At 53.5% G+C, this 15,904-nt stretch overlaps 6 protein-coding genes across 6 annotated transcripts; all 6 read right to left on the bottom strand.

The window, feature by feature from the left end:
• Positions 1-320: 320 nt before the first annotated feature.
• LDBPK_292980 (hypothetical protein, conserved) lies at positions 321-1,478 on the bottom strand (the record flags this gene model as incomplete). The annotated part of the gene is made up of 1 exon (XM_003862667.1): positions 321-1,478. The coding sequence occupies one exon, from the start codon at positions 1,476-1,478 to the stop codon at positions 321-323; it is 1,158 nt and encodes a 385-aa protein (XP_003862715.1).
• A 1,632-nt stretch (positions 1,479-3,110) lies between these two features.
• On the bottom strand, positions 3,111-3,488 carry LDBPK_292960 (hypothetical protein, conserved; the record flags this gene model as incomplete). The annotated part of the gene is made up of 1 exon (XM_003862666.1): positions 3,111-3,488. One exon carries the CDS (start codon positions 3,486-3,488, stop codon positions 3,111-3,113), a length of 378 nt encoding a protein of 125 aa, XP_003862714.1.
• A 418-nt stretch (positions 3,489-3,906) lies between these two features.
• LDBPK_292950 (hypothetical protein, conserved) lies at positions 3,907-4,848 on the bottom strand (the record flags this gene model as incomplete). Its single annotated transcript, XM_003862665.1, has 1 exon — positions 3,907-4,848. The coding sequence occupies one exon, from the start codon at positions 4,846-4,848 to the stop codon at positions 3,907-3,909; it is 942 nt and encodes a 313-aa protein (XP_003862713.1).
• A 4,614-nt stretch (positions 4,849-9,462) lies between these two features.
• On the bottom strand, positions 9,463-10,095 carry LDBPK_292940 (hypothetical protein, conserved; the record flags this gene model as incomplete). Its single annotated transcript, XM_003862664.1, has 1 exon — positions 9,463-10,095. One exon carries the CDS (start codon positions 10,093-10,095, stop codon positions 9,463-9,465), a length of 633 nt encoding a protein of 210 aa, XP_003862712.1.
• A 1,104-nt stretch (positions 10,096-11,199) lies between these two features.
• On the bottom strand, positions 11,200-11,934 carry LDBPK_292930 (hypothetical protein, conserved; the record flags this gene model as incomplete). Its single annotated transcript, XM_003862663.1, has 1 exon — positions 11,200-11,934. One exon carries the CDS (start codon positions 11,932-11,934, stop codon positions 11,200-11,202), a length of 735 nt encoding a protein of 244 aa, XP_003862711.1.
• A 752-nt stretch (positions 11,935-12,686) lies between these two features.
• LDBPK_292920 (ribonuclease inhibitor-like protein) lies at positions 12,687-14,897 on the bottom strand (the record flags this gene model as incomplete). The annotated part of the gene is made up of 1 exon (XM_003862662.1): positions 12,687-14,897. One exon carries the CDS (start codon positions 14,895-14,897, stop codon positions 12,687-12,689), a length of 2,211 nt encoding a protein of 736 aa, XP_003862710.1.
• Between the last annotated feature and the right edge of the window lie 1,007 nt (positions 14,898-15,904).

The following is a 15,904-nucleotide window of genomic DNA, read 5'->3' as shown; positions in this document are numbered from 1 at the left end:
GAATGGGAGGGGGTAGGGCGACTGAAGGGCAGCACATCACCAGAGAGACCAGCACCCCTGCACGCCACAAAGATGCATGGCGGGCTCTCCTTCTCTTCGTCTTTCTTCTGCTCACTTCTTTAGACAGTACAGTTCGGGTGCGTGAAGGAGGAAGGTGGACAAACTTGAAGGTCATACAACGGAGATGGGTTTGCTATATTGCGCGCACCAACCGGTGCCTGCTACTACTAATGGGAGATTCTCTAACTATTCTTGATGTACACGTTGGCGAAGGCATATACGGAACTATCCTCACATTTCGCCGTCTTCTACTCCGGCGCTCAAACAGAATCCTGGTGACTGGAGTACTCCTGGCAAGCCTTTAGTAGGTAGCCGTAAGCCTTATGCGACATGGTGGACAAAATTGTTTTCTGTGCCCACCGCGGCAGCAGCGCTGGTATGCCAACATTGTTTGCAGAGCTCATGATGAGAAGGGTGCCCGGTGACGACGCTGCGCCATCCAACACGCGCTGCTGTGTATCCTTCCATACATCGTAAACGAGCTTAGTGCTCGTCACGTCGATCATGCTTCCCATGGTGCACAGCGAGCGAAGCTGGTCTGAATTGCGAAACAGCTGCGCCTCTGCATCGGCAATCGGGACAAGCAGGATATGTTGGAAGTTCATGTCTACCTCTTCACATGGCACAGCCTCGCGATTTGCCTGAAGCCATGCACGAAGCGGTGGCGCAGCTGTTGAAGCCGCCTCACGCGTGCGTTTGGACCCGCTAAAGAGAACGTCGTACATTTTACTAGCAGTAGCAGCGCCCGTGGACGTGACTGCAGCGCCTTCTCCGAAGTAGTACTCGTAGGTTAGACGCTCGTACTGAAACAGCCGGTCCGCCAGGCCGAAGCGGCGCAGCAACGGACCACCGACGCGGTGTGTGAACCAGCCATGGTCGTCGAGCACGACGCCCGCCACATCTGGGACAAGGGTGCACACATCGCCAGAGCAGCAGGGGCGCACCTTCGCCACGGCGGCGAAGGGGCGCTGCAACGCATCGACTTCGGCCAGTGTAGAAGGGCATTTTCCAGAGAACTGCTCAAAATTTGTGTAGTTACAGTCCCACCCGCGCCGCAGCGTCACATTCGTGAGATGCTCGTACACGGTTTTACTCGCAACCCCGGGGAAGAATCCAACGATACGTATGACAGGTGACTTCTCACCGCTCGAAGCCGCGTATTCGGCGCGCAGTCGAAGAATCTGCAGCTGCACTGTGTTTGCCTGGTAGCCATGGCGAAAGTCATCGCATTCAATCTCCCACGGAATGGTCTGATCCTGAAGTCGCATGCTGGCAACAGCGTCGGCCGTGCCGGCGTCCGGTCCCTCGACGACGGAAGAAGTTAACGCTGAGGCTCGCTGCGCATAGTGGGCGGAGGCAAGGACACTCCCGACGACCGCACTCGCGGTCGCCCGAAAAAGTGCATAGAGAGGCGGCATTACTCCTTGGTTTCCTCATGGAAAGGCTCGAAAAAACGTTTTACTCGGTGAACGTTGCCCAACAGACTCCCCGGCAAGAGTGAAGTGGATGTGTGACGAGGACACCTTCAAAGTGAGAGAAACGGAGGGGGAGAACGTGAGCAGCGCAACAATGACAGCAAAAAAAAAGGTGAGCCGTTCGGGACACCGACTACGGGATAGAACCGGCCCAATGAAAATTCCACCATCTCATCAACATGACGCACGGCGCCTCCGTTAAGCAGGCTTCTTCACCTTCCATGCCCCTCCCCCCCCCTTCGCCTTCCTGGCCGCCTGTGACCCTATCAAGCAGAGGTGAGAATGACAACACGATGCGCCACCCGCTATCCAGCAGGCGCGAGGAAGACGGAGAGGAAGAAAAAGCATTCGCCGTCTGCTGTCTGCACTGCGTGTGTCTGAGAAGCGTGCCGTAGACATGGCTTCGCAGAGAAGCACAGGCACGCACCACAAACGGTGCACAAGGATCACAGATGTGCCCTCTCACCGTCTGGCTTTTTCTTTTTATATGTATACGCGCATGAGAATCCCTCACTAGCAAATGAAAAATATATATATATATATAATAAAATGCAAAGGATACAAACATGCTGGCACGGGTTTACGCCTTGGATTGGCCGAATTTGCGGATCTGAACCTGGAAGGCCAGGGAGTCAGCAAACTTGTGGCCCTTGCGGGTCAGGCGCTGACCAGCCTGCGCACCAGGCTCCACGAGGCCGAGCTTCGTCAGCGACTTGCAGGCCCAGTGGAGGGGACCGGTAGAGGAGGTCACGGTGTGCTCGGGGCGGCTGCCGTAGTTCTTCTTGTTGCCGAAGCGCTTGCTTAGGCCACCGTAACCCACGCCAGGGCGCAGGTAGATGGCGCGCAGGACGGCGGCGCAGCGGATGTAGTACCAGTCCGGGTTCTGCGGCGCGCGCTCGCGGCCGTGGGAGCTCTTCATGATCTCGGTGCAGTTCGGCACAAAGATCTTGCCCTCCTGTTTGAAATGGCGCGCCGCCGTCTTGATCCAGCGCCAGGCGCTGACGTCCTTCAGGGTCGCGCCCTTCCTCTTGCCGATGCGGTGGATCTTGTTCCTCGGTGCAGTCATGTTTGGATGCAATGCTGCCGTGCGTGCATGCTTTTCGAGGACGGTGAAATGAACGTATTTGGCGATGTGCGAGAAGAAGGAGTGCGTCACCGAGGTCGGAGAGTTTAGGGAGCGAGTACGTGCGAAAAAAATGGGCGTCGTCGTGCAGATGCAGTCAGAACAAAAAAGAAAAGGAAAGGAAGCACATCACGTGGAGAGAGGTACGAATGGCAGCAACATGAGCGCCAGTCCGTGCAAGAGGAAAGGAGAGGGCGGCGGGGCACACTTCCCCATGAGAACACGCGCCTCTACGCACGACATCGCCGTTGAGACACACAGAACGCGGGAAGCACTCCCACACGGAGTGGCGCGGATACGCCTTGCATGACGCACAAGTGGTCCGAGGCGTCGACCGGCGATTAGAGCATGCAGACACCGCAAAAATCCTTTTCGTCGGCTACTTGCTGTTGATTTCAGTGTATCTTTCCGCGTGACACGCGACAGCAGGCGCCGCTGGTAGAGGTCACTCCCTATACTATATCGCGCATAATCTTGGAGACAATGTCATCGCGCTCCACCTCGCCTTTGCCCTCGTTGAACTCACGCGCGAAATCGTCGATGGAGTGAAAAAGCGCCTCGATCGCGTCCCGGTCGCTCTGACAGAGGGCGCCCGTCTCTTCGTCCACGGAGGAGGTCTCGAACGCAGAAAAAGGCGCGGCGCCGCGGGCAGCGGCAGAGGTGGGCATGGCGTGCCCGTTAGCGTCATCGTGATGGTCCTCGGAGAGGAGTCCGTAGCGGCGCCGCAAAACGGATAGCTCAATGAGCAGCAGGCGACGAAAGGCGCTGTAACCGTCGTCAGACAAACCTCTCTCAGGGTCGGACGTCGCTGGTTTTGCCATTGTTCGCATCGCTTCTGCGTTTCATGACGTTGGCGGCGCACAAACGTAAAGAGGAGGAGCCCACCAGCGGACGAAGAGAGGCTCAGCATAGAGAAGGGACACGCTGACATTAGACGCGACGTACGCAGCAAAACCACTGTCGAGGTGGAAAGGAGAGAGAGCAACCGGGTACCCCATGAGTGGAGAGCCAAGCAAGAAAACTGCTTGGCAGTCGTATTTGCTTGGGTACAAGTAAATACGCGAGGTGGACTTTTGAACCTTCTCGAAGTCCATTCCTTGCCTCTCCCACAGTGTTGATGAACACCTTTATTCGTTGATGATGTTCATTTGTTGTTGTTTTTTCTGAAACACGGCAGAGCGTAGTTGCAGAGCACCAGAGCGGAACAGAATGAAGCAGGAAGAAGAGCACAAACACAACAAAAAAGGATCAACGGGTGTCGTCGCTGATGAAAATACTATCGTTGGGGTAGCACCTGGAGAAAACGTCCAGTGGCGCAGTCGTGCATAGGGCGTGGATGAGAAAGAGAGGATTCCCAAGGGCGTCGAAAACGTCGACACCAATGGCGCCGTCAAGGGGAGCAAACCCGCAGCTCGCGTAGTCCTGCGCGGTACCCCATACACTGCACCAGCACCCGCTTTGCTGGCACTCCAATCGCAGGCGCGACTCCACACACGCGTCGAAGGCACGTCGAGTTTGCACGTTAATGGGCGAAAATACGCGTAAAAACGATATGCACGATTTCAAGGAGAGCCCGAGATGTGGTTGCATTCGAAACTCGCCCAGGTTGGCGTAACGCGCCGTCGTCGCCGCCCCGCAACTGAGCTCTACAAACATGTTCGGGTTTTCATACACTTCGCAGACATGCGCCAAGTTCGTAGGCGGGCAGCCCGTAGAGAACCCAGCAAGAGCGTTCCGAAAGTGGCTTTCTAACTGCAGTTGCGTTACCCAGAATGGAGAGGTGTACGAGTTCCTCCGCGTGAGTTGAGTCAGTCGCTCCACTTCTTCTTCAACCTCGGTCAGACATGTCCCGCTACACGAGAGAAAGTCGGAGAGGTCGACGTGCCACTTCACATCGCCATAGTTTCGAGAAACCATCCTTAGTCGCCTCCCATGCGTCATGATCACCTGAGCCTCCGCGATCGGCGTAGAGGCATTTAAGTGCAGAGTATGGCGAAAGGGAAATAGAGCCGGGTTATCACAACTCCCAGAGAGTTGGCCGCCTACCTGAAGCCTCTGGGCTGACGTGGTCAGCAGCTTAGGGGTGCTCTCTGTACCCCTTGTTTCTGCAAGAAGGCGAGAAAGCCACCACGGGCAAGACCGCCCTATAACATCCTTCACCATACCAATGCTGGCATTGGAGTTGGACATGAATAGTGCACGTAGATTGGCGCGTTCACGCCCTCTGCAGTAGATCTAGTGCTTTCATCGTCAGTGAGCAAGCGAGCGATTCACGAGGAGGAGCGAGGAAGCAGCGCGAGAAAGCAAACAGAATAGGGAGGGCGTGCAAAAGAATTTGTGCGCCGACGCGAGGCAGGAAAGAGGGCCGGCTGCGTTAGCGGGGTGGTGCTCCAAGCTGAGAAACACGAAGCCCAACTGAGCATGTCATGTGCACGTGTCGGTGATCTTTCAAGCTCTCGACACGTCCACAAGCGAAAAGGTCACGTCGCCGTACTCGCCTCGCGTGAACACGGCAATATGTTGTTTCACCCTGTTCGCCTTTCGCAGCGTCTTTGCTGCATGAGGGTCGTTAAGGATGACGAAAGGAAGCCTTCCGGCAAGCGGCCAGTGGGGCGCCCTTCCACTCACTATCATCATCACCACCCTCTCGCCCTGAGTGAGAGAAGGGTTTGAGTACTCATGACCTCTCCACGACGACAAAGTACAAGGGGTGTGCGTGTTGCTACGTTTCTTTTCGTTAAAGGACCTCCATCTCTCACGTTAGACGAGGCGACTATATATATATATGCATATCAATGGAAAGACAAAACAAGAGAAGCTCTGCGGTTACTGCAAAGGCAACAACAAACACAACGGAATGGCGTACAGAACTGCGAAAAAGAAAAGGTAAAACAGATAACAAATGATTTCTCGTGATGCATCTTTTTTTCTCTCGTTTCTTTTTCGTTCACTGCGAAAAAGAAACTCTTCGTTATTGACCGTTTTTTTTTTCTGTTCCGTTGCCCTCTTTGAGGAAGAAGAGCAGGAAGCAAAATGAGTGCAGATCTCATCGTTTTGTCTGGACTCTTTTTCGCGTGGCTTCCTGGCGAAAGAGTGAGGCAGGACGTTACCTTGTCTTTCTTATTTCTTGGCACGCGGCGTGATCAAAGTATTTCAAAAGAAAAGGGAGCACAGCAACACAAGAGAAAAACGAAAACGAAGAAAACAAACGGAACGAAAAGAGAACCGAAGAGCATGAATGAAAGGAAGAAAGGGCAGAGGACAAGTCAATGACTATTGTCTGCACTTCAAAGCAATAGCCTAACGACGCAAGGAAAGGATGACTCCTGTACTCAAGACCTGACGTGGTTTTTTCGTCTTAAACGGTATTTCTTCGTTTGTTTTTTCGTGTGTGTGCTCGCTAAACGGACTCTACCGCGTTTGCTTTGTGGAATGCGTGCATGCTTCTTTTTTTTTATCGTTTGCATGTTTGCTTCTTTTCTTCAGTCACTGTCGGGCAATCTTCGGCGCCGCCCTCACACAAGGTGGCACGCTATGTCTCCTCTGCTCGCCAGTGCACAACACCGTCGTCGCGATCGCGCTCTGTGTTGGAGCCAAGGAGGAGGAAGCGTGAAGAGGAGAGGAGCAAGATATCGATTTGAGTTCGAAACCAACGCCGACACTTTGGCGTGGGGCCTAGTTTCTCCCTTCACTCTGCCTGCGTGGATGCCCACGATGCTGCGCGAGCGGCGCGAAGACTGCAGATACGAGCAAGACCAAAGCAGTTTCTTTACGAAGTGAACTCTTGTGTGTTAACGTGTGTGTGTGTGTGTGTGTGTATGTTTCGTTGTGGACTCTGGAGAAGTCCCTTTAGTTTGTTTGCTTGAAGAGAGAGATTACGCGAAGAACGGGGGGAATGTGCGTTCGTTTCAGGAAAGTGTAATCACTCACGCAAAAACGAGCTGTCACCAGACCACCGCTAAGCTACAGCAAAAAGGGGGAGAAAAGGGGCCATGCCACAGAAACGATGTCCGCCATCCCGTTTTCTTACATCACTTTCGCCATCAAAACACACCCCTAGCACTGGAACATAGATGCGAGCGTACAAACATCAGCAAACCCATACTCACACGGAGACGTCTCGATGAAACTGTGGGCGCCTGATAATGCACAGGCACGTACAACGCACGGAACATTGACCAACAACCAGGAGCGGACGCGTGATCCAGAGTTGCAAGAAAGAGGGCAGGAAAAGAAGGTGAAAATGCGCCGAGATTATCCACACATAGTCGACCGTTGCATGTCAAGAGGGAAAAAAGTGCTTTCTGGTTTGTTTGCTTGTTGCTTGTGTTGCTGCGTTGATAGCGATGTCTATGTTTTCTTTTGTTCGGGGGGGGGGGAAGGAGGAGGATGCAGCTTCAACGAAACGTTAAGGAGGACAAGGATCGCACAGGAAAAAAAAAAACGATGGAAACGCCGGAGAAAACAGAGAAAACGCAATTTACAAAACAGAGCGATTCACAAGACGATAATCGCAAGAAAATGCATGGAGATGCATCCACGAGCGCAAGCGCGCAATCATGCATACACACAGATGCAGCTAATCCACAAACAAAAAAAAGGAGCAAAGCGTGACAAGCTCCGTAACTATTAATCTTCACAGGAGAAAGGAAAAGAGATGACGTCAAGGAATCGTATATAAGCCTTTTTCCGTGCCGACGCCTTCTGTATCCCTTGTGCATATGTATTCCCGCGTGAGGACCGAACGGCGTTTCGCCTTCAACCATGTAAAGTTAAACACACAAGCAAGAGGGAAGAAAGTAGGTCGGGGTGGGGTGGGGGGGGGTAAAGAAGTCGACCACGTAAAAGAAAGAGAAACAAAGAGAGAGAAGTACACATATGCAAACACACACACAGACAAGGAAAAAAAAAGACACGTATGAATGGGGAATGTTGAGGTCTAGTGTAAGAAAAAAGAGGATGAACACCGTACCTTTACCTCCGCTCTCTTTGCATGAGCGACATACGTGAATCACACTTTGGTCGTTGTGCCGCCGTCAACCCAGCACGACGCTCCACAAAAGAACAAAGCTCACCATCGTTGTGGGGGACACCTCTAAGCTATGGAACATGCAAAAAGAGAGTGTTTCCTTCTTTGTGTGTTTTCCTGTGCGGTTCTCGTCACAAGGTTCACGGTGCAAGAGCCATAGACACACACATACCTACACAAGCACGGAAACGACTAGGGGGGAAGATAACGGAAAAGAGGGAAAACACCAAAGCAAAAAAAAAACGGAAAAACAACCTCACACAACCGCAGTACGTTAGGGAGGACGACGAGAGAGGGAAAGGAAATGTTTATCTGGGTCTGAGAAAAAAATGGGAACGAGCACAAGACGACGTTCATCAGAGAAGTGGGGAGGAACGAAAACGGGAAACAGACAGGAGACACATAGAGACACATGCATGGGCAGACAGAGAGACGAGCAACCACAAAAAAAAACACCAAAAAAAAAAAACATACTTTAAAAAACCGAAATTTGGATGTCACTCATGCACAACGAAGACACACAAGCCGTAAAAAACCTCGCCCACCTTCCTGTTTTGCTCCGATGATATCTCAAAGCAGTAAAGAGAAAAAGAGAGAGAAAATAGAATGAGCCAAAATACAGCAACGGGCAAGCACAAGGCAAAAAAAAAAGAAAACGGATGGAGGAGAGAAAGCGAAAACAAAACCTATAAAAGCGAGCAACGGGGATCCGTCAACGCACAGAAACGAAAAAAGGGGAGGGGCAGACCAAACCAGGAGAGGAAGAAAAACAGTGGGAAAAGGAATCAAGGAGAGAAGCTGAAATAGGAGGAGAAACAGCAACCAAAGAGAAAAGACGCGGACGCGCGCGCGCGCCGAAACAGACGCAAACGGTGTGCGAAGAGGGAAGTCTGCCAAGAGAAGAAAAAGAAGTGGCAGAGAGAAGAGGGATTAAAAAAAAAAGAGAAGGTCGCTTCTCGTTTAAGAAGGACTGCTGGAAAGAGGGGTACAAAAAAAAAAACGAAATCAGGGGAAAAGCGGAAACAGGGAATGAAAAGAAGGGCATGACCAAAAAAGCGGGAGAAGAGCAATGGTGGCGAAGGGACAACGAGACACACACGCGCACGGACAGCAAGGCTAATCGAATAGAGCATCATATATATAAACAAACATGCATGTGTATACAAATAAAGATGTGGGGGTGAGGCGAGAGAAAGGAAGAGATGTGCTAGCGAATACAGGAATAGGAAAAGGAATTAGAAATACTCCGACGACGACGCACAAGGAGAGAGAAAGGGTAAAATGAAGATCAGAGGAGAACGGAAAAAAAAGGCACTTCAAAGACAACAAAGGGGGGGGGTAAGAAAACGAACAAAAAATAGGCGAAAACAAACAAATAAAAGAGGCAGGAGAAGCAAGCACAGTGAGAGCGTGTGACGAAACATTCACATGCCAGCCCACATGAAAGGAAGAAACAAGACACGGTAAAAAAAGAAAAGCAGCTTGCGCTCGAGCAGGTTGTTCACACGGCACTATAAAGAAAAAGAAAACATGAAACACATACAGACATGCGAACGTACATGCATTCACGCAAACGCACGCCTTTTGCCGTCATTGAAGACATCAGCTTTTTTTTCCTGTGTGCGATGCATGGAGGTGAGAGGCGGTCACGAATACGAGAGGAAGCACAAGAAAGAAGAGCTGAAGGATCTGCACAGCGAGGTGATGCGTGGAAGTGCGTTTCATCACCCGACCAAGGGCACCCGCACACGTGCACAGACACACTGGCGCTCTCGTTACTTGACCTGCCCGGCGGGGTATTGATTCGAGGATGCACTGGAGATGATGTTGAGTGGGTTGGTCGAGTACCCGACCTTAAGGCGCTTTCCGTGAAACTCGTAGCCGTTCATGGTGTCCACAGCCTGCTTGGCGCTGTCGGGGTAGCGGAAGTAAACAAAGCCGTAGCCGCGAGGCATGCTGGTCTGGCGATCGAAGATGATGCGTGCGCCGTCGAGGGGGCCAAAGCGGGCGAAGAGAGTGTGCAGGTCGGCGCTGGTGACGTCCTGGGCGAGATAGTTCACAATCAGCTGCTTTCGGTATCGCTCGTCGTTTGAGGGGACGGGAACCATCTGCGTCCTGTTGTGGCGAAGAGCGTTTTGGTCAGGAGATGACTGGTTCATCGATCCCTGGACGCCGCCTTCGTAGATCGTGCCCGGCGGCCCACCAACGTACTGCTGGTTCGGCTGCGACGGTATGTTCATCGGAACCAGCTGCGGATTCTGCGCCTGGTACACACCCTGCTGTTGTGGGTGCTGAACGATAAACTGCTGCTGAGGGGTGTAGGACGAAATGGCAGAAAACTGCTGCTGAGATTGGTTAGATGGAAACTGCATCATCTGCGAAGAGGAGTTCGTGTTCGGCAGGTACATTTTGCGTGAAACCGCAAAAACACAAGGCAAGCCACTACAGTGAAATTCGCCGTAAAAAAAGCAAAGAATGGATAACAAAGGAAAATATGGGAGGTGGAACGAGAAAGGGAAAGGAAAAGAGGAGGAGACAGTGGTGTTGGTGCTGAGTAAGGTGTGGGGAAGAGAAAGCCGGTTGCTTCACAATTGGCGAAACGAGTGACAATGTCTATGTGAGAAGAAAAGGTGGTGATCGAGGATGGTGGTTACAGGGAGGGGGCGACAGAACAAAACCAAGGAAGACAACCGGAGACGAAGAGGGAAGGGAAAATGGAGAAGAAAGAGAAGTAAGGAAGACAGGAAAGTGGAAGAAATATGTGGGCGTGATTTTACTGCCAGCACACACGCACATATAGTGGAAGCAACAGACGAATGCACGCGCACAGGTTAAAATACCATGCCGATGTCGAGATCGCAAACACGCACACGTGGATGTGAGAGGAAACCGGGGCACCAATGATTAAAAAAAAAAACAGCAGACGCGTCAGGGAGGGGTAAGGGGGCGCATGCGTCGAAAGAGGAACGAGACGGTGGAGTTCACAAACGAAGAGGCAGAATACGGCGAAGAGGAAAGGGGGAAAGTAGAGGAGAGTTTAGGTGCGGTAAAGCAGGGAGAACAGCGACACCGCGGGCAACCGAGGCACTTCATCGGTGTACCTCGGCGCACATCGACGCCTATTGGCCACATGTGAGAAGAAGAAAGCGAGGTTCTTTCTCTGCCTGCCACAGGCAATCCTACCACGTGGAAGAGTGAAGCTCTCCAGTCCTGCGAGAAGGCTAAGGAAGCACGGCGCGGCTGCGGTGACACTTGGGGCTCAGAGATTTGTTATTGGAATGCTCAAAGCAGCTGGGAACGGAGCGAAGCAGAGTGCAGAAGGATTATGATTGCAAACCTAACAAAAAGGGGGGAGGAGGAGGGGGGGGCTCAGGTCGTCGCCATGACGGCACTCTGGATCGGTCCGCAGCGACTGGAGCCAGGTCAAAACGTCACGCGCACGAGAGAGAGAGAGATCTGTGTCGAGGAAGGGAAAAAGGTCGCTGAGCAAAAGAGCGATTGAAGACCCGCTATCACACTCTATGAATAACTTGCAGCACGTAGCGGCGCTCGGACGCTGTCAAGAAATGATCCATCAACTGCAGCAAATGGTCATGTGATACAGCGCAGTTAAACTCGAGCGTTTCAAGAACGACGAGCTCCTCCCTGATTGTGCTGCGAAGGATACGTACTCGGGCGCTACGTGTGTGAGGAAGAAGGTTTGTGAGATATTTGACCGATACCGTGTAGTCCAAATGCCACTTGAAGGCGAGCGAGTAAGCCGTGAAGAGTAGCTGTGTAACGTGCTCCCTGGCCAGCCTTAGAAAACAGTTGCTGTCATCCTCGCGCTGCTGCAAGAATGACAGCTCCCGTAGTCGCTGTCGCACGTAGTGACTGAGCTGCAGCCGATCAACAAGGCAAAATGCAATAATCCACGAAACGGCATCGAAGTGCTTGTTCGCGAGAAAAAGGTGTACAATGAGAGCATCCGGCGTTGAGGATGCACCAAAGCCAGCGGCCCACAATGCGTCAAGCGCAGTGTCAGAGTCGGCAACGTTGCCTACGCCGTCGCTGTATGTTGCGGCATCGGCAACAAAAGGCAAGCATCCTGGCTGGGTGAAGTGGACGTAACTCTGAAACAGCCGCCGCCACAGATTCGCGAGGGACTGCGCTGCCAAATCGCTAGCGATTTTCGGCACAGGCTTTGTTAGCTTCTCAGCTTCATGCTCCTCTCCTGCCCTTTGCGATCCGTGGAGAAGTCGCGGCATGCCGGACGTACTGCTTCTGTGTCCGCTTATCTCTTCTAGTTGTCGGTGGGGTGGAAAGCGGAGGAGGAGATGGCAACGCTGTCGTCTTTTCTTCCTCAATAGTCATTCGTAGCTCAAGAAGAGAGAGAGCGCGAAAAAAAAATGTGAAGAAGACAAAAGACGATGGAGCGGGGAGGAAGCGACAGCAGCAACGCAGTGGAGGAGGAAAAGACTCCGTCGGGTATGGCGCCACGCCGCGCCGTGCGTGGCAGGAGAAAACTCTCAGGAAGGAAGTGGGATTCACCACACAGTGAAAAATCGCATTGGCTAAACAATCCTGCATTCACCGAGTGAGCAGAGAAGCGCATGCGTTCCGCCACGCGTAGGTACAGATCAGGTTCAGTATGGTGTTGGCGAACGCCAACAAGAGAAAACTAGGCGCCTTGGATGTAGACTTCTCTAGGTCGCATCTTTCTCACTTTCCCGCGGGGCCGTGGCGCTGGTGCCTTTCGGTTTTCTACGGATTCCTCTGTGCCCGCATGACACGCTTGCTGCACATTCATCCAAGAATCAAAGCAACATACTGACACGCGCACGTGCGGGGACACCTGAACACATCGCATGGTGCACCCGTGCGCGGGGGAAAGAAAAGAGCAAGAAAAGAAGGTACTATACATGTGTGTGAAAGAAACAGGCTTCACCGTTGGGCATGAGAAAGGCGAGTAGGACGGGGAGGGGAAGGGGGGGACGAAACAATCTGCGCACATTCGCATTCACTTCTTCTTGTTGGCGCGTCTACCCGCAGCGATCTGAAGCTCCTTTCGTCGAAGTTCCAGTGCAGCGAGCTTCTCCCCCTCAAACTTCGCGTCGGCCATTTCCTGTGTGCGGTCTCTCTCCATCCCATCCAGGTCACGCAGAAGCGGCGCCAGCCGCTCGTTCTCGGCCTCCTCGAGGTGCTTGATTTGACGCCGGATTTTCTCTACCTCGCGGTTCAGGCGATCAGTGCGGTCCTTCTCCTGCTGGATGCGGGCGTCCATGTTGGTCCGCTTCATCTTCAGCTCTGTCAGATTGTTCGTGACGCGGTCCTCGGTCAGTCGGAATAGGTTCTCTGCGGCGTCGCTGGCGGTGCTGGCTTTCTCGAACACGCGCTCCAGATCCGCAATCTCGCGTCGAAGCTTCTCTGACACGACACGCGCCTCCTCACCGCGCCGCATCAGGTCCTCGCCACGGTCGCGTGCCATACGCTTTTCCACCTCGATATCCTCCTCAGCGCGCTCCAGCTCGTTCTCCTTCGGTGCCAGGGCATCAATGTTTGCCTGCAGCTTCGGAACGAGCAGCGTCTTGTTTGATGCCCTGTTGCGCTCCAACGCACGCTCGATCGACATTGCGCACGCGTAAGAAAAGTCATTGTACGCCACGTCGAGTCGCTCAAGTGTATTGTTAGAACGAAAGCTATCGCTGATAGCCTCACCCGTCGCCTCCAGCATCAAGTTGCGGCGCAGGTTGAGGTGACGCAGAGTTCGGTTTTTCTGTACTGCCTTCGCCATCTCCAGCCCGCCAGCGTGACCGATGCGGTTGGACGACAGGTTCCATGTTGTGAGGCATTTGTTCACTGCCAGTCCCTTCGCCAACTCCACAGCACCGCCATCCTTGACACGGTTGTTGCTCATGTCCAGGTGGCGAAGTGTGTGGTTCACGCAGAGGACGGCGCCAAGTGCCGCGGCGCCGATGTGATCAATGGAGCACTTGGAAAGATAAAGGGAGTTCAGACTATGATTTTCGTTTAGGCCCGTGCTGATCGCCTTCACCCCAGCGCCAAGAGGGTTGCCACACAGCCGCAAGGTGGTTAGGGAGGCGGAAACAGCCAGCACCTTGCCAGCCGCGTCGGCACAGCCCTCGCCAAGGGCGTTGTTGTCCAAGTCCAGGTACTCCACAACGTCATGTCCGTTCCGAATCGCCCCTGCTAGCGCGTTGAGAAAGCACGCACCGCCCTTATCGTCCAGATGATTGCGTTGAAGCTCCCAGTGCGTCACGTGTGCCGCCTCCAACGCCGATGCGAGGACGCGGGCCCCTTCAAGGCCTAGGTTGTTGCTCGAGAGATTGAGGCGCGTGAGGGAGCCGTTACGCTCGAGAGCGGACGCGATGAAGGCCACGCCGCCGGCGCCGAGACCGTTGCTGCTGACGTTGAGTCTGGCGAGTACCTCATTACACCGCAGTACCTCTCCAATAGCCTCTGCGCCAGGAGTACCGATGTGGTTCCCGTTGACCCCAGCGCGCGCGCCAATGTCCAGCGAGATGACCGTGTTGTTCTCGAGAAGGGCTCGAGCTATGAGTACCCCACCCACGTGCCCGATATCATTTGAGGCTACATCAATATGGACAAGAGTACGGTTCCGCTTGATGAGCTGTGCGATGAAGCGCGCGCCGTCGTCTCGCAGGCAGTTGCCAGAAAGATCAAGAACACTGTAGTGACTGTTGCGAGAGAGAACTGCCGCCAGCGCTTCAGCAGAGCAAACGCCGAACCCGCTCTCCGGCAAGCAAAAAAATCGGCCTTTGCATTTCGCGCTGACGAGTTCCATGAAGCGCATCTCGCGCTGCCACGAAGGGGGGAGGCCCTGGTCTAGACACCGAGCCTCGTAGAGAAGTCGCAAATCGTCGGTGGTGATGCTCACCTCGTTCTGGTGCATCTCGCTCAGCGCCCCGCACTCGCGCAGGTGGTCGAAGGAGACGAAGTTGGCAGTGTACGGAATGCCCTCCGGCAAGAGTCGCGGAAGGTTTTTAGTGTATGCCTGGCGATCCTGCAGAAACGCACGGCTCTTGGTGCTCTTGAATCTGTATAACTCTGCCTCGTAGCTGTCCTGCACCGACTGCCCTACCACCGTCGCCGCCAAGCGTGGCAAGGAGGCTGAGACGGCTGGGTTAGCGTGGCACGAAGCTGCCACGTGTTCCGGAGTGGAGCCCTCGCTGTCCATTGCAGCGTCCATGACTGCCGAGCAGCAACAGAAGTTGAGGTGGCGGTGTGCTGCGAGCAGAGAGCCCACCGACCGAGCGCGGAGCCTACTGCTTTCCACTGGGCCCACTGTACCTGTGTGAAGACGGAAAATGAGCGGTGAGAAAGGATAGGTGCACGCTTGCCCACACGCCGAACAATGAAACTCTAAGCACTGACGCAGAAGAGACAGGGATGTGGAAAACGGTCGAGAACGAAAAAAAAGCTTTCTGCCGGAGTTGTGTCCTTTACCACGGAAAGCCTCCCATGAGAGAGAGCGTAAGCCTTCCGCTTAAGCCTGCGAGGCGCAAAACCGACACTCACACGACTGTGGAGGCTGCGAGGGTCTACGAATGCAGGTCGCTTGAGCATAAAGCGGCTGACACCGAAAACACTGAACGCGCGTGTGCGGATGAGTCTCCGCAACGGCCAATGCCCTCCCACAACGCGACTCCATTGCATTCTAGGGCACCAAGACAGCAGCTCAAGCTTTTCCTTGCAATCCTTTCGTTTTCCTTCGTTTCAGCGGTGTGCAGCTGCTTCATAGAAGCCCCACAAAACCTCCCGCCGTATCACAGTCACGCATATCACAGACGTTCACGCAAACCACCAACGGTTAACGTCCTTTAACCTCGACGAGCGCGCTTGGCCACAGTTCGTTCAACATGAGCTGTGCGGCTTCGATGTATGGCCTCATTTTCCTTGTAGTCCATCACCACCTCACTGGCCGATCGACCCACAAACTGCACCGGAAACGGGTGGCAGCGTGTAGAGACGCGGCAGATAGAAGCGAACGTAAAGAAAAAAAATTAAAGGTGCACAACAGCCGGCACGATGAAGAAAAAAAACCCAAAGGGGAGACGAATAGTGGAATGAGGAACACAGGACTCAAAGCACAGCGACGACTATCTCATTACATTTTTTTGAGCTTCAGCCCACCAATCGTGCCCTTTAGCCCGAGGCAACTCGATAAACACACGTGCACCACACAACCACAGTTCG

This window comes from Leishmania donovani, chromosome 29, assembly GCF_000227135.1.
Source record: "Leishmania donovani BPK282A1 complete genome, chromosome 29".
NCBI classification, from domain to species: domain Eukaryota; phylum Euglenozoa; class Kinetoplastea; order Trypanosomatida; family Trypanosomatidae; genus Leishmania; species Leishmania donovani.
Note: the sequence above shows the minus strand (reverse complement) of the source record. Positions and strands in the feature narration are given on the sequence as shown.